General features: G+C 50.2%; 2 protein-coding genes across 2 annotated transcripts in view; one reads left to right on the plus strand and one right to left on the minus strand.

Moving 5' to 3' along the window:
* The window catches only part of Ccdc6 (coiled-coil domain containing 6), a 93,689-nt gene that overhangs the window by 25,537 nt on the left and 46,886 nt on the right, over positions 1-21,266 (minus strand). The window contains exon 3 of the mRNA XM_032888484.1: positions 10,140-10,268. Coding sequence (XP_032744375.1) covers positions 10,140-10,268 — 129 coding nt within the window. The remainder of the gene's footprint in view (positions 1-10,139; positions 10,269-21,266) is intronic.
* LOC116887001 (40S ribosomal protein S26-like) lies at positions 8,064-8,312 on the plus strand. The gene has a single exon (XM_032888483.1). The coding sequence runs from the start codon at positions 8,064-8,066 to the stop codon at positions 8,310-8,312; it is 249 nt and encodes an 82-aa protein (XP_032744374.1).

Raw genomic sequence — 21,266 nt, forward strand, 5'->3', positions numbered from 1 at the left:
TGTGAACCCATCTTGTAACCTCGTAGCAAGAACCCACCCATGCAAAGGACATGGGGATGTAATCTCTTCAAATATAAACCCTCCACCAACCAACCACTTAGCCAGGACTCTTTTACTCTGGCTCACTGAGATGGCAACAAAGCCTAAACAAACAAGTGGGGATGGGGTTGCCGCCCCCAGTTCCCTCAGAGTGGTTCCAGCTAAGGTCATACTGGCCTATCCTACCCCATCACTATCCCTTCTAATAGACCTGGCGGTCGGTCGATCAGCACGGCCTGGGAAAGCAAGCCTGCAGCCTTTAGAAAACGATCCATGCAGACCGGGAGTGAGCTGTGTGCACGTCACTGCTGCAGCAGGAGCGACCGAGGCCTTGCCTCATGCTACCGCACTTCCCTTCCCTGCGAGCTGACCCAACCTTTGCACACACATCAGGAGAAAGTACCTCGGAGGACTCATGAGGGGACAGGAGAGCTGCTGGCCCTGCAGAGGAGGCCTTGCTCTGCACACGCCCCTCAGGGTTAAACCTGCAGAGGCAGCCAGAACCCAGGCACAGACCCCGAGGGTTTCTGGGTGATGACCCAGCATGGGTAACTCTCCTCCTAGCTGAGAATGCATCTCTGACTCTGGCCCGTGCTTTCTGGAAAACAGTCCTTAAAACAAAACCAAAACCAAAACAGAAACACTGTGTTAGGCTAGATTAAGGCAGTTTCCCCACCCCCATGTGATTAACCAATCAGCAACTGCTTTCAGAACTAAGGACAGATCCTGAGGTGTCGTGTCTCCCCCCCCCCCTCCAAGTTCACACAAGGAGGCTTCATAGAAGTCAGGCAGCAAAGAGAAAGAGGAGGAGGAAGGACAGTCATTTACTACCACTACTAAGGATGAGTTTATCCGCTCCAAGAACTGGAAATGTTTCTGTATAGAAGGAAGGGGAGGAAGGAAGGGAAGGGTGGGTGTCTGCATGCGTGTGTGATATGAGAGCAAATTATGTAGCATGATCAATAGTCCTGGAGATGAAATGGTTGTCTCTCTGCCACTTCTGCCTTACCCAATTTTTTTTTTTAAAGAGCATCTATTTCTTCGTCATTTAAAAAAACAAAAAAGAATTTGAAGGCAGCAAGGCAGTGGCGGCAAACGCCACCCACCGGTACTCAGGAGGCAGTGGCAGGTGGATCTCTGAGAGTTCAAGGTCAATCTTGTCTTCAAAGCTCCAGGGCAACCAAGGCTACACCGAATGACCCCGCCTCAAAAAACCAAAAAATAAGAAAAAATAAAGGCATCTAATTTTAGAAATCTCTTAATTTCGTAATAGAAGGATGGATTGATAGATTGATTGATTATATATAAGTACACTGCAGCTGTCTTCAGACACACCAGATCTCATTACAGATGGTTGTAAGCCACCATGTGTTTGCTGGGACTTGAACTCAGGACCGCAAACACCAACAGCAACCCAGCAATAAACTAGTGTCAAGTTATGTGTATTATCCCTTAAGGAGATGGATCAATCACTTCCCACAAGGATTAAAATTGAGCCAATACTTGGCTCCCTGGGAGACATGGAGAGAGCCCAGAGTTAGCCTTCTATAACGTAACCTACATCTCTTCTTTTAAACAAAGTCGGCTGGCTTCTGCCTCCCAACTGCTGGTGTTAAAAAGCATGGGCCACACCGTGCAATGGCAACTTAAAAACAGCAGCGACAGACAGTCAGGTCTCCCTTCCTCTCTGACATGGGCACCCCATTACACAAATGGAGACGCTGGTCTCCAGGATGCTCCTTCCCCCTCTTGGCTAAGTAATTACTGTGGATGGGAAACAGGTTGCAAAGCACTGGGTATATGTAAGTCCTTTAGCTATGTCAAGACGTCAGGAGGGGCAGGGGAGATGGCTCAGTGCTCAGGCCTGAGCTCAGTTCCCAGCACCCATTACTGATGGTTCACAAACCCCATACCTACAGCTCCAAGGGATCGGCAGCCCTATTCTGGACTCCTTGGTCACTCCACACACATGCACATAAATAAATTAAATTAAAAAAAAAAGGCCAGTGGACAAGTTTACATCAGTTCATTTAGTGTATGGGGCTGGGCATCACTCCCTCCACCACGTAAGTCTGGGGACTGAACCTGGGTGATCTGTCTTGGCAGCGAGTCCTCTTAACTGGAAGCCATCTTGCTAGTCCCAAAATAATCTTCTCTAAGAAAATAAAACCCGAGAAGCACTGCATCCGAAACCTGAGTTTCCTTTTTTTTTTTTTTTTTTTTTTTTCTGAGTTTCCTTTCAAACAAAGCCACTGACTGTTGCTACTGATGCTATGACGCCATGTGTGGGGCAGCTGAATTTACTCCTCCCATTCCACTGTTGCGTGCGTCTCTACGTCAGCCGACATCATCTGTTGGGATCTCAGCAGACACTTGATGCGCTCAAAGGATAAGCAGGAGCTCTAGGGTTCTGCCTTTTACTGCAGTCATCACAGCACCTCAGTGTGGCTTATTTTACTGGACAAAGTCTCGCCCCACCAGCCTGACAACATACACCACTTTTTCCTACATTGGACAGAGACCGCCAAGGTCCATCACGGAACAGCACCTGCCTGGACTTGACCCATGTGGAGACATCACCCGATTCATACGAGGGCCGCAGCTGAGCGTTTGTTCTTCGTGGAAATGCAAGTGCACCGGGGGCCAGGTGTCCCTTCCAGCTGCTACAGGACAGGGGCCTCTCCTCCCCAATGGCAGTGCCCAGAGACCTCTCAGTTGACGTTGTGACAACTTGGCAGCTCAAGAGGATGGAACAAACGAAGTTAAGGAGACTGCCCAAGGCTTCTTGGTACGTTCGCCTACATCTAGGGCACAAAATCCTACTTATAATTCGGTGGCGGGAGGCGTCTTTCTTTCCCTCTCTCCTGAAGGAGCAGCGAGCGAGTAGGTTTGACTATTGTAGCTAGGCTTTGGAAAGAACTGAAACAGGTCCCCCAAATCTGCTGTCACCTAACTTCAAAGTGACATGTTCACTATTGCTTTAGGAAGGAAGGAGGAGGAAGAGGAGGAGAAGGGGAGAGAAATCAGCAACAGGGGGTTGGTGTGGGGAGGGCGTACAGGTGCAGTCCCAGTAATATTTTTGTGTTGTTGTGTCTTTTCATACTCGTTTTCCAAATTTCCTTGGGAGGGCAATGGATTACCATCAAGATGCAAGACTCCGAGGGTTGAAATCGAGCGTCAAAAACACACACGGACATCATGGGGTTTTACCGCCTCAATGCAGCTCAATGCTCAAGAGACAGCTACTTTTTGTGCTCCTCAGAGCACACAGCACGCAGCAGGTGCCACGGGCTCTCTCCCGACAGGGTCCTTCCAGTTGCTGCAATCGACAAGGACCCAGTCAGTGTGAACGGGACCCTAAGGGACCTGGCTGGTCCTGTGAATTCCAGAAACACCTTGTTCTCCACAACAAAAAAAAGCCAAGGGTTCTGTCCGCTCTTGCGTAAGTCACGTGGATGTGCTACTTCTACAGTGATACGCACTACAAAGCATGCACTCTGGTTGGTAGTCGTGGGGGGACCCCGTCTGGTTTTTGCCATGACCGAATTACCTTCCAGACAACAGAAAAGGAACATGAAGAATCCCAATTCTCAGGGCAAGAATCCCAACCGTAAACTTAAAACCTGTTAACCATTTCCCTGTTCTGCCTTAAGTATGAACGATTAGGAGTCTAGGCAGTAGGATGGTTGGGAGAAAGGGGGGAGGGTTGATAGGCAGGGGATGTAGCCACTGGCAGAGATGGATGGAGTGGGGTTGTAGGGAGGAAGGTTCCTAGGGGAAGAGAGAGCAAGGCAGGTGATACAGATTAAAGGAAGATCGTCTGCTGGATCCTATACAAGAAACTGCCAAGTTACAAAAAAGTTAATCAATAAAAAACACTGGGAAAAGGCTCTTCCTAAGGACTCCGACTCCGTGGGCCACACTGGCCCACGAGGCTTTCTGTAGCGGTAGATGGCACAGGACCCTGGGGGCACTGTCCTTAGAAGCTGGGCTCTTGTTGGGCCCCTGTGAGTCACCGTAGGACTAGTAACTGAGAGTAACACCATGGGGCACTGTTAGCATCAAAGCCTGGCCAGGCCCTGGGACAGCTAAATGACTAGCCTCTCCTGTGAGGCAGAGGAAGAATCCATTTACTACCTTCCCCGCCATTTCTGTTCTCAGCACGGCTTTGCAGAGCCTGCTGACACTGGCACGGAGCGTCCTCTCCGCCTCTGCCTGCCAAGGCACCTCTGTTTCCCTGAACGAGGCCGAACGTGGGTGTAATGGTCTGCATATGCTTGGCCCAGGGAGTGGCACTATTAGAAGGTGTGGCCTTGTTGGAGGAAGTGTGTCACTGTGGGGTGGGCTTGGAGACCCTCCTCACAGCTGCCTGGAGATGCTCAGTCTGTTCCTGGCTTCCTTCGGGTGAAGATGTAGAACTCAGCTGCACCTGCACCATGCCTGCATGGATGCTGCCATGTTCCCACCTTGATGATAATGGACTGAACCTCTGAACCTGTAAGCCAGCCCCAATTAACTATTGTCCTTTATAAAACTTATATTGGTCATGGTGTCTGTTCACAGCAATAAGACCCTAACTAAGACAGTGGGTGTCTCTCTCTAGCCGGCCTGTGTCTTCCTTTTCTCTCCTTATCTGTATGTTCCCAGTCTTCTCTGCTGCCTAGTGAAAGCCTCCTTCATTGCCCAGATCTTCCTCATCCTTGACCCCTGGGGACCACTTGCCATCCCAGAACAAGGCTCCAGGCCAGACCCCTACTGCTGTCTTTCCTGGGAGACTGTGAGAGATGAACACATGAATTCATACAGGCCCGTCCTGTCCGACTAGCACTGCGGCACAGGCAAAGACAAAGTACAAGAGGACAGAGAGCCAGGTCACGGTGACCGGCCAGGAGAGAATTCTCAGAACGTGAGGCATGGACAAGCAGGCTGAGGGAAGAGCGAAACGTCTGTTGCTCATGTTGCCCTGGAAACGGGGAGTACCAGATACCCAGAGGGCCAGGCGACAACTTTTTCCTTTCATAGGATTCACTTTATTATGCGCGGTCACACTTATGTCTGTGTCCACAGAGGCCAGGAATAAGTGCTTGATCCCTCAGCTGGCGGTACAGAGTTTGGGAGTTAGCTGCCTTATGTGGGTGATGGGACTTGAACTCACCAATCAACCCTGCTTGATTAAAGGCAGCAGCTGTGATTCCTGGAGCGAAACTGTCACTGGGGACGGGGTCCCTGGATGAGTAACGTTTCTGCTCCCTTGGACAACACATGTAGACGCCTGTTCTCTGTAGAAGGAAGAGGTCCTGAACATTCTGGAAACAACCTCTGACATACCAAGGCCACAGTCCACTGCTAAAATTGGTCTCATCTTTCCTTTTAAAGATTCATTTATTTCATGTATATGAGCACACCGTCACTGTCCTCATTCACACCAGAAGAGGGCATCAGATCCCATTACAGATGGTCGTGAGCCACCATGTGGGTGCTGGGAACTGAACTCAGGATCTCTGGAAGAGCAGTGAGTGCTCTAACCACGGAGCCATCTCTCCAGCCCTCCATCATATCTTTTATGTGACCCAAAGAACCAACGCTTGGCCAACAAGCACCTACCTTTTAAACTCATCAGTCTCAGTCTCAGTCTCTCTCTCTCTCACACACACACACACACACACACACACAGAGAGAGAGAGAGAGAGAGAGAGAGAGAGAGAGAGAGAGAGAGAGAGAGAGAGAGAGAACAAAGAACACTCTGGGCCCTTTACTGGGTTATTGTGTGAACCGATTCCTCCTGCATCAGGGAGTGTGGGAGGCAGCGGGCAGAGTGAACAGGTCTTTAACCCTATGAATTAGATATTACACTTATTTCACAGAGGAGGTCATAACTCTAGGCCTGGGGTCACAGGGCCCATTCCAGGACTGGACTCCAGGGAAACCCTGTAAGTTTCTTTGGCTGGAAAGCTGGCATTATAGACCAATGTCCATGAAATCGAATGACTACACCATCTCAGAATCCACCCTTCACATATGGATTTGACAGGGCAGACACTGCACATGTGAGGACACTCAGACTCCCATGACCCACCGATGGAGTTACATGGGGCCAACTGTGGGAGGGAGGGAAGGAAGAGGGCGGGCAGGCAGGCAGCCACGCAATTGTGTGCCAGTCAAGTGTGAGCAGACTATGAATTTACTCCACTGCTTTCTTGCTTTGTAAAATGCCCACGCCGGGTGTTGAGCAGCCGGTGTTTCCTTCCCTCTCTCTGACTGGCCTGTTTTGTGTTCCTGTAACACAACACTCAAAGCTACAGAGTTTAGTCAGCATACAGTTCTGGAGGCTAAAACTCCAAGACCGAAGACGGCCCCCTTGCTTGAGTCTCAGCACAGTGCATAGCATCAGAAGGACACAGGACAGAGAGAGGAAGCCAGAGATTCAGGATTAGTACTCATCTTGCTGTTTGTAACTTGGTCTCTCTCCAACACCAGAACTGCACCACTTTGAAGGCAATGCCCGCCAGTGACCTACTTCCATCACACCAGGTCCCACCTCTCGAAGGTTCTATGCACAGCGGCACCATGTTGCCGAGCTGCTGGGTCACAGACCACATCCACAGCGCTGCATTTCCTACGACCCAGTTCCCCAAGCTAAGCGCACAGACGGCCCCGATAAACTGGGGGGGCTGGGCTTCATCTCAATACAACAATGACTAAATGGGGGTGGGGGCAGCATGGGATAGTCGTGCCCACTTAGGATGCAGGAAGCTGACTCCGACAGCATCCCATACAGACACACAGGAACCACCACAGAGCAGAGCTGGTCAGGTGATGCCACAGAGACTCAAAAGAAACCAGAACATCCCCACCCCACCCCCCCGAAAACACCGGCTAAGATTACCTGTCAAGAAAAAATATGCAGGGTGTTCCTCACATTTAACCACCCAGACCTACCTAGAGCAATGGGAGAGAACTTAGAAACAATGTTACAATTTCTCTACTTTAATTAAAATATAACCCTGACATGTCTCAGTTCATACTCCCTTCCACCAAGAGGCTCTGGAAGGCACACCCTGCTGGAGATTCTTTCCTAGTAAGCTGCATGTTCATGAACAGAGTGTGTGCCTTAGACTGCTACTCAAGTATACAGAGTCTGGTTTGATAGATGGTGGGTACCCCTATCCCTGCCCATCCCTGCTCCTGCCTTGCCTCCTTCAAATCCATTTTTTGTGTAAGTTTCATCCAAGATTGAAACATTCCATCCTCCAAGGAACATCTCTTTAAGCAGGAACGCAAATAAACAACTCAATAGTTTCAGGAAGTCCCTGAAACTGATCACATTCACTAGGCCCCTCCCTGCCTGAGTAAACAATGGAGAGGTCCCCTCAGAGGCACCCCCTCACTATAGGAACCAAGCTTCAAAGAAGACCTGAGACTAGTCCAGATGTCTGGAAGAAGCAGAAACCAGCTGGCCTTCCTGGGAGAGGCAGTTTGGATCACAGTCACTTGGAAAGAACATGCCCCAACCTGTTGAGCTGCCTGCAGGCTGTCAGTGTGCTCCAGGTTCCCAGCTTTTGTGAGCTGTCACCATGCTGGGGTAAACCTTGGTATCAATCTGTCTTTGAGTTATTTCTGCTCCCATAAGTAATCCCTCACCCACACACCTGTAAACGACTTCTATAAATTCGTTGGTTCGCCAAGGTAATGCTGGTGGTATCAGTATTTTGGTCTGCCCTGAGTTCCCTCTCTGGGCTGAGTAAAGTGTGTTGTGTCTCCCTCCCCTGAAAGAGGTCTGTCACACCACACCACCTTCTTCACCTCCCCAGAGCCTGTGACACCACAGCCCTTTCCTTGTTGAAGAGAGCTCTCTGTCTCCTCCTTGTGGCCACAATTGGAGAACCGGGTCACAGCCTATGAACACTCAAAGGGGGAAGATGCTTTAAACGCTGTCAGCTGCTCTTTCGCTCTTTCAAGTCTTGGCTCCAATATGACCAAAATTAGGAGAAACAACGGTCCTGCCAAAAAAGGGCTGCGGCCATATGCAGCCAATTCACTGCACGAACTGCGCCCGGTGCTTGCCCAAGGATAAGGTCATCAAGAAGTTTGTCATTCAGAACACTGTAGAAGCCGCTGCAGTCAGGGACATATCTGAAGCAAGCGTCTTCAATGCTTACGTGCTTCCCAAGCTCTATGTCAAGCTGCACTACTGTGTGGGCTGTGCTATTCATAGCAAGGTCATCAGGAATCGATCTCAGGAGGCCCGGAAGGACCGAACACCCCTACCATGATTCAGACCTGCTGGCGCTGCACCATGACCTCCACCAAAGCCCATGTAAAGAGGTGATTTCATGAAGGCAGAAAGAAAAATACCATGGAAAAATAAAACGGAAGTTATACTTTAAAAAAAAAAATGCTGTCAGCCAACATCATAAAAGGCCACATCTCAGGACAGTACTGATACTGTGAGACCCTGCTGAGCTCCCTGGTGTCTCTCGTTAAATGGCTTAGATGCCTGGGACTTGTATCATGGATTAAAACACACGTCCTCAACGGTTTACCTTGCAGGTGGCTTGTCTCACCACAGCAATGGTGTGGGCAAACATGGGGATGCAGTGTTTTTAAATTGGGGACCTGAGTCTTCTAAAACTTACAGATTGCATCTAAGTTTGAAAGACGACCAACAGAAACAGAGTGCTCTAGGTGTGCTTACGGAATAACCACCCCTTGGAAACCGAATTTAACACAGAAGGGGCAAGGGCATTTTTAAAGAAACCATTCGGTACCACAAGTCCCAGTGACAACCAGTCTCCTTTGGTACCTTTGTGTAAGGATAACAAGACCACACCCAACCTCTCGTTCCCACCCTGGTTTCAACTCAAGCAAATGGTTCTACCTAGAGCTACAGGGGGCTGGGGAGATGGCCCAGGGGTTCAGAGCACCCGTTGCTCTTCTAGAGGACCTGGGTTCAGTTCCCAGCCTCGCAGGGTGCTGCTTCACCATCTATAACTCCTGTCGCATGGGACGCGATAGTCTCTTCTGACCTCTGCAGGCACCACACACAGGAGCAGCCCACGGACACACATGTAAGGAAAGCGTTCCGTGTGAAATAAGACAGAGGATGACAGACACATGAGCTGGCACAGAGACGGACAGACAGACAACACGGAGACTGAGAGGGTTTGGAGTGCTTGCTCAGAGGGCCGAGCTAAATCATTACATGGCATTCAGCATCAGCAAGACAGAGCTGGGATGTCTTAACCCACGGGCTCAGCTTCACATGGAAGCCCGTAGCCGTACACCACAGAAGGGTGCCCTTTAATAATGTGTGTTAGGGAAATAAAAGGCTTTTCGGCTACCGAGGGAGAGAAAGCACCAGAGATCACTTCAGCGTCCACGGAAGGATGATGGCCACCACAGCTGTGTTTGTCACGAGTGGAAGGGCCAGTGTGTGCTTCTAAGGCTAGCTCTGGGATGGACACCCGCACCAACCTGTCAGACAAACGAACACTGGAGCCTGACTAGTTTTGCACCTCCCAATCTGCCGCCCCCCAGTTTCAGTCTCCCCTGTTGCATTTGCAAACGGAGACCTGTGGCTCAGAAAAATGAGCGTGGCCCATCAGGGTCACCCTATATAGTGACTGACCTGACCCCTACATAGTGACTGACCCTGGATGAGCTGAAGAGGCCTACTGCCCCGTTATCCATCTCCTCAAGGCTGGCTGAGGGGAGCCGGTTTCCGGGAGATCATTGTGGGAAGATGCCAGTTTCCCCTGAACAACCTTTGAAAGCAGCTTTGGGTCCCTGCAAGCCTGCCGTACACAGGACTGACGCTGAAAAAACTCTGAGGTTAAGACATCCCTCACCCAACCCCATCCCAGTTGGCAGAAAAGGATTTCCCAATGCAAATCTGGAGCTCACCCGCACGACTCCTGAAACATCAAATGTGGCTAAAGACAGAGTGTGAGAGAGAAGGAACAGGGGCTCTGTGAACTCACCAACGCTCGCCGGGAAAGCACAGTCCCCACTGAGGAAAGGAAGGGCCGGAAGGGGTTTCTCCCTTCTACTCCCTGGTGCCCCCCAAGGCGGCTTAAGGAAGCGGAGCGAGCTCCCCTCACCTGCTCCAAGGTGAGCTGCTTGGAGATGGTGTCGTTCTCCAGCTTCTTGATCTTCTTCATCAGTTTGTTGACCTGGAACTCCTGCTCCTGCTCCAGGTGCTGCTCCAGCTCTGCCTTCTCATGCTGCAGCTGGAACGGAGAAGCAGGGAGGGGACAGTGAGCGACTCAGCACCCTGCGTGCGTGCGAGCGTGCTGTGCGAATCCGTGCTTCCAGAGGCTGCACCCCTCGGAAGCCGCTCGCTGGTAAGGACGGCAGTGCCCGCCCGTGCTCGCACGCGCACAGCTGGCAGCTGCCCTCGTGTAAACGCCCGGTATCCCTCAAAGAGCAAATATCAAGCCATAATTAAACACGGATATCGATCCTAGAAGGGGCCCGTGGATGTCTCGGTGGAGAGGAATTTGGAAACTGGGGAACGGGCGAAAGGCACATTTTAGGACGTGTACTGCAGTCTCTTTAAAGTTGCAGAAAGAATAAGGAGTTTGGGCACACGCATGCCAACGGTGTGTGGAAGTCAGAAGTCAACTTCCAAGAGGTGGTTAAGTTGTCTTCTTCCACCCTGAGGCTTGGGAATGAACTGACATCACCCGGCTTTTGTGACAAGGGCCTTTTGTCCCTTCAGCCACCTCATAGGGGCCGGAGGAATTTTCCAGGTTGAAGCTTCACACCGACAGTCATTAAATTAACTGTGATCTACTCAGATTTGCATGATGCCTACAGAACCAGATGTCACAATCCAAAAATAGACTTAGCAAATTATTCGGAATTATGCTATTTCCCAAGGTGCACGTAAGCTGGTGTTGGCGAAAATCAGCGACATTAGTTCTCTTTGCATAATGAAGTCATTCATCATGATGCCTCCTACCGTCTTGCTGAAGAAGCCAGGGTGTGTGTGGGGGAGGGGGGTGGGGCGGAACCTCACGGATGCAATTAAAAGTCAAAGCTACGATGTTACAAGTAAAAATTTTTTTACATAATTTATATATAAAATCAACTTTCGAAACCAAGAAGGAAATTAAAAAAACCGAGGGCGTCACAGGGGAGGCCAGAGTTCTCACTAATAACCAGCCGTGATTTCCAACAAATAACCAGTCATGTTTTCCGGAACTCTTGTGGGAGTGGGGGTGGGGGTGGGGGTGGCAGTGATGGGACACAGATACTAGTCACCAGTGGGAGTTTGCTGGTTCAGAACCCAGGAGAGACAATGAAGTCCACAGGTTAAACTTTCTCTTTCAATGAACAATACAGTCTGCCTGACATGCTCACCCTTGTATACAGAACGCAACAGCCACCCTCAGGAGGACAACGCACTGGAGAGCAACAGAGCTTGAGAACCAGAACCACGCCCTGCACTTGACCCCAGACCCTCACAAACCTCAGTCCCTAGACTCTGCCCCCAGGGGTGCCTACTGCAGAGTCAAACGGTTAAATCCAAGAAACATTAGGCCAGCCACCCTCCCTCAGGAGAGTGCAGTGGGTGACCCGCACTAGACCACCCCAAGCGGATAGACGCTCACATTTTTGGCAGGAATTCTGCTACTCAGAGAGTACGTTTTCTGTTTAAAGGCACCTTTCAACCTGAGGTCATCTTCTACCACGAGGCGTGTTGACGAGAACACATGATGTACCCTCTCCAAACCAAGCTACTCACCCTTGCAGGGACACAGACACGCAACAGAAAGAAGACGGAAAGGAGGTGGTGCTTACAGTGACTGTCTATTTTTAGCTCGATCTTGAAAACTCAGGTTCTGCAAGGCCACGCAGTAATTAAATCCACACAGGTGGACAGAGCTCAGGAAGAGCTTCTGAAGTTCCTCAAGAGGACTCCTGAGCAAAAATAAGCAAGGGCCACCTTCATCAGAAGCTACCGTTCTGGGCGTTGTGTGGTGTTCCGCTGTGATGCCGGGGACAGGTAAACCCACCGTTAAGATATTCCCATGCCTTGAAACAGTCTATCAACATTAGGTCTGTCTATGAGTTAAAGGCCAAGAGGCACTTGAATCGTAAATTCTTTTAATCATTTGCATAAAGGTGTTTCTAAATATATCTTCCGACACATTTTCAACTGCCAACATTTTATTAGCCAGAAAAGGTTTTTTCTTTTCCTTTAAAAAAAAAAAAAAAAAAAAAAAGAGCATTATTGCTTCTGCCCCAGGTAAATTAAACCAATAAAGAATGGAATCTAACTCGGAAAAGCTTCTGGCCCAACAAGAATCATCTGTCGGAGAATGTTAATCTGAGAACAGAGGGGCTCTAGCTGACAGCAGGAAGTCATATTTAGACAGATGTTCTACTGCTGCCAATAGCCGGGGAGGTATTTCCGCTAACAACGGCACGGTGAACTAGGAACAAAGGCTGTGGTGGCCGTGCATCTTGGGTTTCCTCCGCAGGAGCTATGCCCTAAGGAAAACTGGATGGTAGAGTGATCATTACCAGGACGAGGTCCCCAGGTTGCACTAACCATTCGGAAACTACGGAGCTACCCCCAAGCTGGAGTGTCTGAACTGTCACTGTCCCCCAGGGAGAGAGCAGAAACAGCGGCCTGCTGCAGCTCCCTTCAGTCACCTCTCAGGTTGAAGGGCACGTCAAAGCAGGGCACGGAGTTTCTCAGCAGAGGAAACAGGATAAAATATGGTTCAAAGAGAGAAGCGTAGGTAGGAATGTCCTATACCCTCATGGTGATGTGATGTGGATTAAGATGAAGTGGGGAGGGGTTGGGGATTTAGCTCAGTGATAGAGCGCTTGCCTAGCGAGCGCAAAGCCCTGGGTTCAGTCCCCAGCTCCGAAAAAAAGAAAAAAAAAAAAAAAAGAAGATGAAGTGGGGAGGAGGGAGGGGGGAGGGAGGGGAGGGGGAGGAGGGAGAGGAGAAGATGGAGCAGGGGGAAGGAGGGAACAGGTGGAAGGGGTACAGGCAGTGCTTTTAAAGAACTACAATTTGCCTCAGATAGTTTGCCTGAGGTAAAAGTTATAAATTCTCTGTTTCAGGAAGATTCAGGCCAAGTACCACTAACCTAACTAACCTAAAAACCCTCCAATTCTTCAAATTCTGAAGCTCTTTGGGCGCTGACAGAATCCTACCTGTAGAAAAGCGTCACATCCGCCTCAAGTCAGAGCAGAACCAGAGGTGTACTAAACACTGGTACCGCGTGCAGGCTATGTGTAACACGCACACCGTATGAGGAAAATCCAAGCATTCTTGTGTTTAGATGTCGAGTCCCCGGGTCCAAGAATGCCTCTGTGAGGTATAATTAAATAATCCAAACTCCTAGAACATCTGAAATTCCCCCCACTTCATGCCACAAGCATTTCAGGAAAGAGACACCCAACCAACCCTCCTCATGTAAATCCAAGCTAACCTGGGCTTGAATGGATACCCGAATCCACCTGCTGGTTCAAACCATAGCCCAGGACACTACAACCTCCCCGCTCTATCCTCCTCGCAGGGAACCCTGCTGGAGGCAGACCTGAGACCGGCCACCAGAAATAAGCAGGGTCCTCTCTGCTTTGTCTCCAAATAAGGGTGAGAACTTCAAACCCATCCTTGTCATTTCTGATCTCGTCAGAGCCCTTCGCTGCTAGTAGGGTAGGTCATCCATACCCCAAAATAAAACAATGCCAAGCAAAGTTAGCAGGAGAACTCGCTGGTACGCCTGAAACCAAGTGCCTGCTTCCCTCATGCGGCTCTACTAAGTGGACAAAAAGGGTTGTTTGAAATGAAAGAGTTTGGAGCAGCAGTTAAAGATGGCTGACTGCTCCTGCAAGGACCAGAGCTCTGTCCCCAGCACCCAAACAGTGGCTCAGAACCAACTCTTAACTCCAATTCCAAGGGATCGGGTGCCCTGTTCTGACCTCCCCAGGTTATGTGTGCATGTGCGTGTAATACACACACTCAGGTGTGTGCACACACACACACACACACACACACACACACAGAACAATTTTTAATATCAAGTGCTTAGGTAGACTCTTCAGAAGGCAATCTCAAATGATTAAGGGGTCACTCCTAACACTTAGCTGTGGTGGACACTGTTAACATTAACAAGAGCAAACCTACCAAACTGGACTCCCATTACATAATGGATGTTTGCCTCTCACGATCCACTTTAAGATAGGGTCCCAGTTGCTCAAGTGACCCTTGAACACGTAAGCCTCCTGCCTCAGCCCCTTGAGGGTGACAAGCCTGCACAACCAGATGACGTCGTGCTCTCAAAAGAATCTGCTACAACAGGTTGAAAAGCTGCAATCACTCATCCTGGAAATCACGTGCCCACACGTGCCACAGGTGACCCCTCGGACCGCAGCCAGTGGTCTTCTACATGACAATGTCCTCAGCCAGGTCATAGTCATGCTGTGGTCTTACCTTGTCTCTCTTCAGCCCTCACCAGCATCTGAGTGCCACCCAGAGACCTGAGGTGCCCTACTCAATGGGAATCCCTCCTCTCTGTGTACAACTTCCTGTTCCCCACCAATACAGTGGGGCTGGGCAGATGGCTTCATCGCGATGCAGTTGCTGCCCAGGTGTGAGGATCTGACATCAAGTCCCCAGAACCTGTGTGAGTCTCCATCTGCAACCCTAGAGCTCCTAAGAAAGGTGGGGGCAGCTTTAGGAAAGCCCTGGAAACTCTGTATGCATAGCAGTGGACAACAGAGACCTGTCTTAATATACACATCGAGACAGACAGACAGACACGCATGCGCGCACACACACGCGCGCGCACACACACACACACACACCCCAAAAGAGAGCTTTTGAGGGAAGTACCAGATACCTAATATAGACATCTACCCTGTACACACACACACACACACACACACACACATACACACATACATATGCATGGACACACATCCAAACACACACACTACACGCACACAGAGGCAAAGGCTCCTGGTCTTTTCCTACGGACCACATTATAAAACTGGTCTGGTTAACGACTTCTGGAGCCAGATCGCTCAGGCCTAGTCAGATCACTAGGTGGCAATGCTGCTAGTCACACAGGCCTGCTCCTACCGGAAAGTGGCTCCACTCTCACCCCAGTACCTGCCACCTGATGCCTTTGCCCGCAGAACCTAACTCCTCCATCTCAAATCAGTAACACTGGGGGGTGGCTCTGCAGACTTCCACGGTGCCTCCCCCACGTGCCCCTCGGCACAACGTGCACCCTCCTCACACGACTTGCCTTCACTGGCTAGCGGACAGACAGACAGACGCCTTGCAGGTAAGGGGGTTCCAGCCAAGCTCTCAACCTTCACAACACTGCGACCCTTTAATACAGCTCCTCACGCTGTGGTGACCTGTGGTGACCCTCAACCATAAAACTGTTTCCACTGCTCCTCTGTAACTGTAATTTCTATCTGGTATACAGGATATCTGATGTGCAACCCTCAAAGGGGTCAGGACCCTCAGGCTGGTGACCACTGACATGAGCTGTGGCCTGCACTGTCAGCCTTCTATGACTGAACACCCGCGGAAGGACAGTGACCAGGACTCCAGAACGCCTGGAAAGCTCACACAGTGGCTGTATAAATGATGGCCCCTGCACTCTGTGCGCCTCTCTGCCCTAGACTAAGGCCTCAGGATGAGTTAAACAACTCACCATGATGAGGGCACCAAACCAATACCAAGAAGAAGACGGCGATGGTGTCGAGGTTGGAAGTCACTTCCCCGCGTCCATTTACCTTTTCCTTTTTCCTGCCTGTATGTATTTAGATTCCAGCTTTGACTGATTTTGTGCTCTTTCTATCCAGCGTCCTCTACTGAATGTACTTGTGATGGGTTAGACCATGGCTTGTGTATTCTCATTGCATAAGCAGCTTTCATCCTCGGCCGGTCCAAGACACTGAGTCCCTCCTGGTTGGTGGTCCTTAGGAGTGGCAGATAACAGAACCTCTTCTCCGGGGCAGGAGTAAATGTGCAGATACGTGTGACAGACAGACAGACAGATGGACAGACAGACAGACACACACACACACACACACACACACACACACACACACAGAAGGGGGGGCAGGAATATAGCCACTGCCTTCAAAGGGAAGTGAGATTTCCGGCTTATTTAGAAAATGCAAATCTTTTCCAATGCAGTCAATGACAAGTTCGCTCCTCGATGAGCAGAGTGCAATACGTAGCCAGCGCCTTTCCTGATTACTAATGGGCTCAGCTCTTTCTCACTGGTGCCCTGGCCATTTGAGCTGTCTACTAACGAGAGCACTGTGGTCCAATCCTTTGCCAGTTCTCCTCCCAGCCGTCTGTCTGTACTGCAATTCCGAATCAGCTGCATGTGTCAGACGCCTCGTCCTACTGTGCGGTTGTCTCTTGAGCCCTCTTCTCCGGGCACATCTCCTAGTGATGGTGGTGGCTCCTATAGATTAGTAAGTCCTGATGACAGCACCCCTGCCCTTCCTTCCTGTCTCTAGGCCAGATGTCTCCATTGAGCAGGGCCGTCTGTCCAAAGCCCTGCTCTGCCCATCCAAGGTCTAGACATCTCTGCCTTGCTTCCTACACCAGCCTACTCTGCCAGCTGCTTTCCCACTCTCAACGATGGCAACTGCTTTTCCAGCCACAAGGCCACGCCTATGGGTCTCCTGGTTGTCTGGAAGGTGTTCCTACCGACAGGCTGAAGCTCATCCACGGTCAGGTCAACGGTCTGTCAGGACACAAGTGTACAATTCCAGCTAGAAATAGTAACGCTTCCCGCCCTCTCACGAGTCCAGCAAGCTCTTGCCCTGGCTTTACCTAACGATTTTTAGTTTTCTTTAACCTTTACCGCTGCCCTGTCCCCCAACCCCCAGTTCTACTCTATCTTGTATTTGATATAGAAAGCAGCACGGAGAGTCATCTGGCCCACTCAGGGACGCACTGCATGTGCAGAGACTTTCGGAGAAACCTGCCCAGGTAGGGATTTCCATTTATTTTATGTGTTGCCAGCACGTGAGTATGTATGCATGCATAACACATGTGTTCGATGCCCAGAGAGGCCAGAGAGAGTTACATCCCCTAGAACTGGAATTGTAGGTGCTTGTAAGCCTCAATGTGGGTGCTGGGAATCGAACCCGGGTCCGCTGGAATCGCAGGTGGCACTGTGCACCACGAGCCACTTCTCCGGCCACTCAAGATGCTTTATTACTAAAGAGCTTCGTCATTTTCTCTAGTCCCGACGCTGATCCCGTTCCGTGGAGAGCTGCCTGGCGTGCTATTTACAGGGGGATTAGGATTCATGCTTTGGCCGCTGGTGGGTCTGTGTCATTTCAAATGCAGTTTAAACAACCTGGCAGCTCCTTGCAGATGTTTTGTGAATGGAACACATTAAAACAAAAACAAAAAACCAAAAGAAAAAAGAAAAAAAAAAAGCCTTCTCTCCGTGGAAGGAAATGAAAACCAGACAGAGCTGGTAACGGGGAATGAGAAGCAACTAGAAAAACAAATCTTCCAACTGTTTCGATAGCTATAACGTGAACGCCATCTCCCCCTGGCCGGTGTCATCTCTGAGCACCACGGGGCACAGGGACCACAGGTCCAGCAGACTTAATGAAAAACATACATCAAGGTTTCCTCTCCTCCCCCGCGGGGGGCGGAGTTGTCATCTGAACGGATGCCAAGGCATTCTTGACCTCGGTGACCCCGAAATTAACAGAACGGTTTCCTATGGTGTCAGCCCATCATGTGACTTAGCTGTCTGCACCAACGCACTGAAATGCACGGCCACCCCGGTGGAGCTGGCAGGAAATGGCCTCAAATCCTAGTGTGCATCTTGGGAGGGGACGGGCTAGAGTCTCTGCTCACGTCCAGTGGCTGTGGACACACCAGGCTACTCAGAGGCTCAAGGGCTCTGAGAAAAAAAATACATCCATCTGGTGGTACTGGAAGGAGACACAACCTCTCTGTGAGGGAGAGGAAGGCCTGGGGTGAGCCCGACCTAAGGCTCCCTTCTATAAGATGCAGCGGTCAAGGTGCTTTGTCTCAGTGGCAGGAAAGCAACAGGCCTTCTCCCTCCTCGCAGCTTGTCCCCAGGGGCCTTCTCCCTCCTCGCAGCTTGTCCCCAGGGACATTCTTCCTCCATCAGACTACCTTGCTTCCCAAACAGGCAGCAACCGAGGATCCCGAGGATCAAGTATTCAAACAGATGAGCCTATGGCGGCCATTCTCCTACCGAGCACCACAGCAAGGACTGAGAGCGATAACTGGTACTTCTGTCTCCTCCCCATCTCTGTTCCCTAGTAAAAGCAATGGAAGGATGCTATGGCTGCTGCGTGGTACCAGTCTGAAGCACCTTCTCCATGGAACCCTGCCGAAGAAGCACTTGCCACCATCTTCCAGGTGACGTCCGTCTGAAGCACCTGCTGTCAATCTTCGGCAATGTGGCCACACCCACCTAAGCACTGGGACAACCTCTGGTCCTGGCGTCTTCATCGTCAGTTCTGCACGGAACTTCCTTCCATGTTTCTATAGATGCTAGGACGATGTTTTGTCTACTTTAAGTCTCCAAGGCATTCTAACCTCAGGGACCAAGTCAGTAACAGAAATGACACGTCAGAGGCAGGAGAGATGATGGCTCAGCAGTGAAGGGCTAGCCACTGCTCGTGCAGAGGACCTGAGGGCAGTTCCCAGCACCCATGTTGGCAGCTCACGGTCACCTGTCACTCCAGCTTGAAGGGGATCCAATGAGGGCACAGATCCTCTGCGGGCACCGCACTCACATGCACAAATCCCCCACACCGAAGACACAGACACAGACACGATTGGAAAACAGAACGAACTCACTAGCATAAGACTACATAGTCACTTCCATTCTAGCCAGAATGCCCGCACTGGGCCGGATCCTGCTTCAAAGGCAGATCAAAGGTCCAAGACCATAAACCTATTTGTTGTTTTAGGGTGTACAGCTTGAAAATTGAAACAGGTTTTCAAAGACTGAGGGATAGGTAGTTTGTAGCATTCCTTATTACCCTCAATTGCTCTATAGTGAAAGACTATGGGGACCCAAAATAACTCTTTGACTTTTTATAGCATCCTATTTGCAGAAAGGAGTGAAGGCAACAATCAGAAACAGGGTGACAGACAGACAGACACAGACAACTAACACACACACACAAGCACCCACCCGCACGCACACACGCACGAACACACGCACACAGGAAATGAACCTCATACATCAGGTGGGAGATGTCCAGTTGCTAAAGCCAAGCCAAGTTAGCACCGTAGTCGGCAACCTGGAATTTTGTTTTAGCAACAGAGGAGATCAGCACAGACTGAACCCCACCAGGCATTTGAACACACCCCTTCTTAATGATGGGAGCAAGTGTGAACCTTCTACAGCCCACGGGCAAGCCTGAGCCCAGTGCAACTCCTGACCTCGACAGCAGGGCTCTGAGGGCTGAAATCGGGGGGCAGAAGGAGTTTTCAGAAGGCCAGGACATGCAGCCAACAGAACTGTTCAATCCCATTACAAAGTGTCTGGCTACAGAAATGAATGTTACTCGTATACAGTGATAAGAAAAGGCACACACAAGCGATGGCCGTAACCTAGCTGGATATGGTGGTGCATGCCTGGGGTCTCAGCACCTGAAAGGCGGACGCAGGAGGACCGTGGACTGGGGTACTAGAAGACCCTCCCCTCGAGAGTAACAAATCAATCAATTAATTGATTAATTAATTAAATTAATTAATTAAAAGACTGTGTGCTCATCACCCAGCAGACATACTGCTGATATTGTGAAGAAAATGGTGACCACGCCTTCTGAGGGCCACAGCTCTGTATCTTCCCCCAAATTACTTTCCTTTCAGGTCAGTCTTTTACTGATCAAAAAACCAGTCCCACACTTTGGGCTCAGAAAGATGCACGCTTCTCAGAATACAGCTTTCACAAGATAGCACGTGGCAGGCCGTGGTTAAACACACTTGTTGCTCTCACAAAGAGCCCGGGTTTGGTCCTCTCTAATTATAGTCACAGGGGATCTGGCCTCTGTCTTCAAAAAAAAAAAAAAAAGGCACATCCCACTGCCCCCTCCCCAAGAGAAAAGAGTCACGTGCTGCAGGCGTGGCTGTGTGTGCTGTACGCAGCTCGCTTTACTGGGGATTTAGCATTACCTGTGTCTCAGGTTGGTAGTCCCTAGGGTTGTCATCTACAATTACGGGAACTGGATTTTGTTTTTAAAAGCATCGCAGGACCAGGGGTAGTGGAGGTGCTCCCTCCAACCCCTGGAAGTGAGACAGAGGCAGGCAGATCACTGCTGGGCCTCAGCTAACCAAGTCCCTTTTGTTCTCTGGAATCCCTCTGAAATACACATTTTTTTAAAACGTCCAATCACCACAGAGAAGCCACACAAATAGGTCCTTCGGGTGAGACATGCACTGTCCTGGAGACCAATCAATTCCGCCATGTGTCTGTCAATGGTGCCTCCAATACTGTTTCTCTTAGCAAACTTTTTATTTCAAAGCACCGTAAACAGAAGTGAACACCTAGAAAGCCACATTAAACTAATTACGCAGTTGGAAAAGCCTACGGGCAACAATTACCAAAAAATCTTCCAGATGGAAAAAGTTATTTCCACGTTGGGTGGTTTCAGAGTCTTGAGGATTCGACAAAGGACCGGTTGAATCCATTAAGGCCACGTGTGCCAACAGCCTGGAGAGTGAGGATCAAACCTGGGCAGTCCTCTGCTGTAGCTAGGAATCCTCGAAGTGGCCAACCACGGAGCAGGTTTGTGGGCATCTGCGTGGCTACCGGATTACCTGCTATAATGAAACGCCTGACTCACGGTTTGAGGAGACTCGTCCATCATACCGAAGGGCGTGGCAGTGGGTGCGTGGAGCGGCTGCGCCCACCCTACCTCACGTAGAAAACAGACATTGAATGCTGGTACTTACCTCACTTTCTTCAGGACCCCAGTCCACGGGGACGGCACCACCCAATCAGGGGAGGTCTTCCCTATGCTCATTCTAAATCCCATCAAGACCAACCATCATGGGTGATGTCTAATAGGACAGGTTTATAAAACCATAAAACGAACCCCATTTGGAGATGCCCCAGAGACTCCCAGAGACGCCCACCTTCAAGCAACACGTTACCAAGACCCGGAAGAGGTTGAGGCAGTGTGGCTGGTTCATGGGTTAGGAGTCTCAGTTTGAA

The sequence above is a fragment of the Rattus rattus genome, chromosome 18 (assembly GCF_011064425.1).
Source record: "Rattus rattus isolate New Zealand chromosome 18, Rrattus_CSIRO_v1, whole genome shotgun sequence".
NCBI classification, from domain to species: domain Eukaryota; kingdom Metazoa; phylum Chordata; class Mammalia; order Rodentia; family Muridae; genus Rattus; species Rattus rattus.

Bases quoted from the DNA above. Each gene is read 5' to 3' on its own strand.
- LOC116887001 (XM_032888483.1), top strand. From the start codon at position 8,064: ATGCAGCCAATTCACTGCACGAACTGCGCCCGGTGCTTGCCCAAGGAT.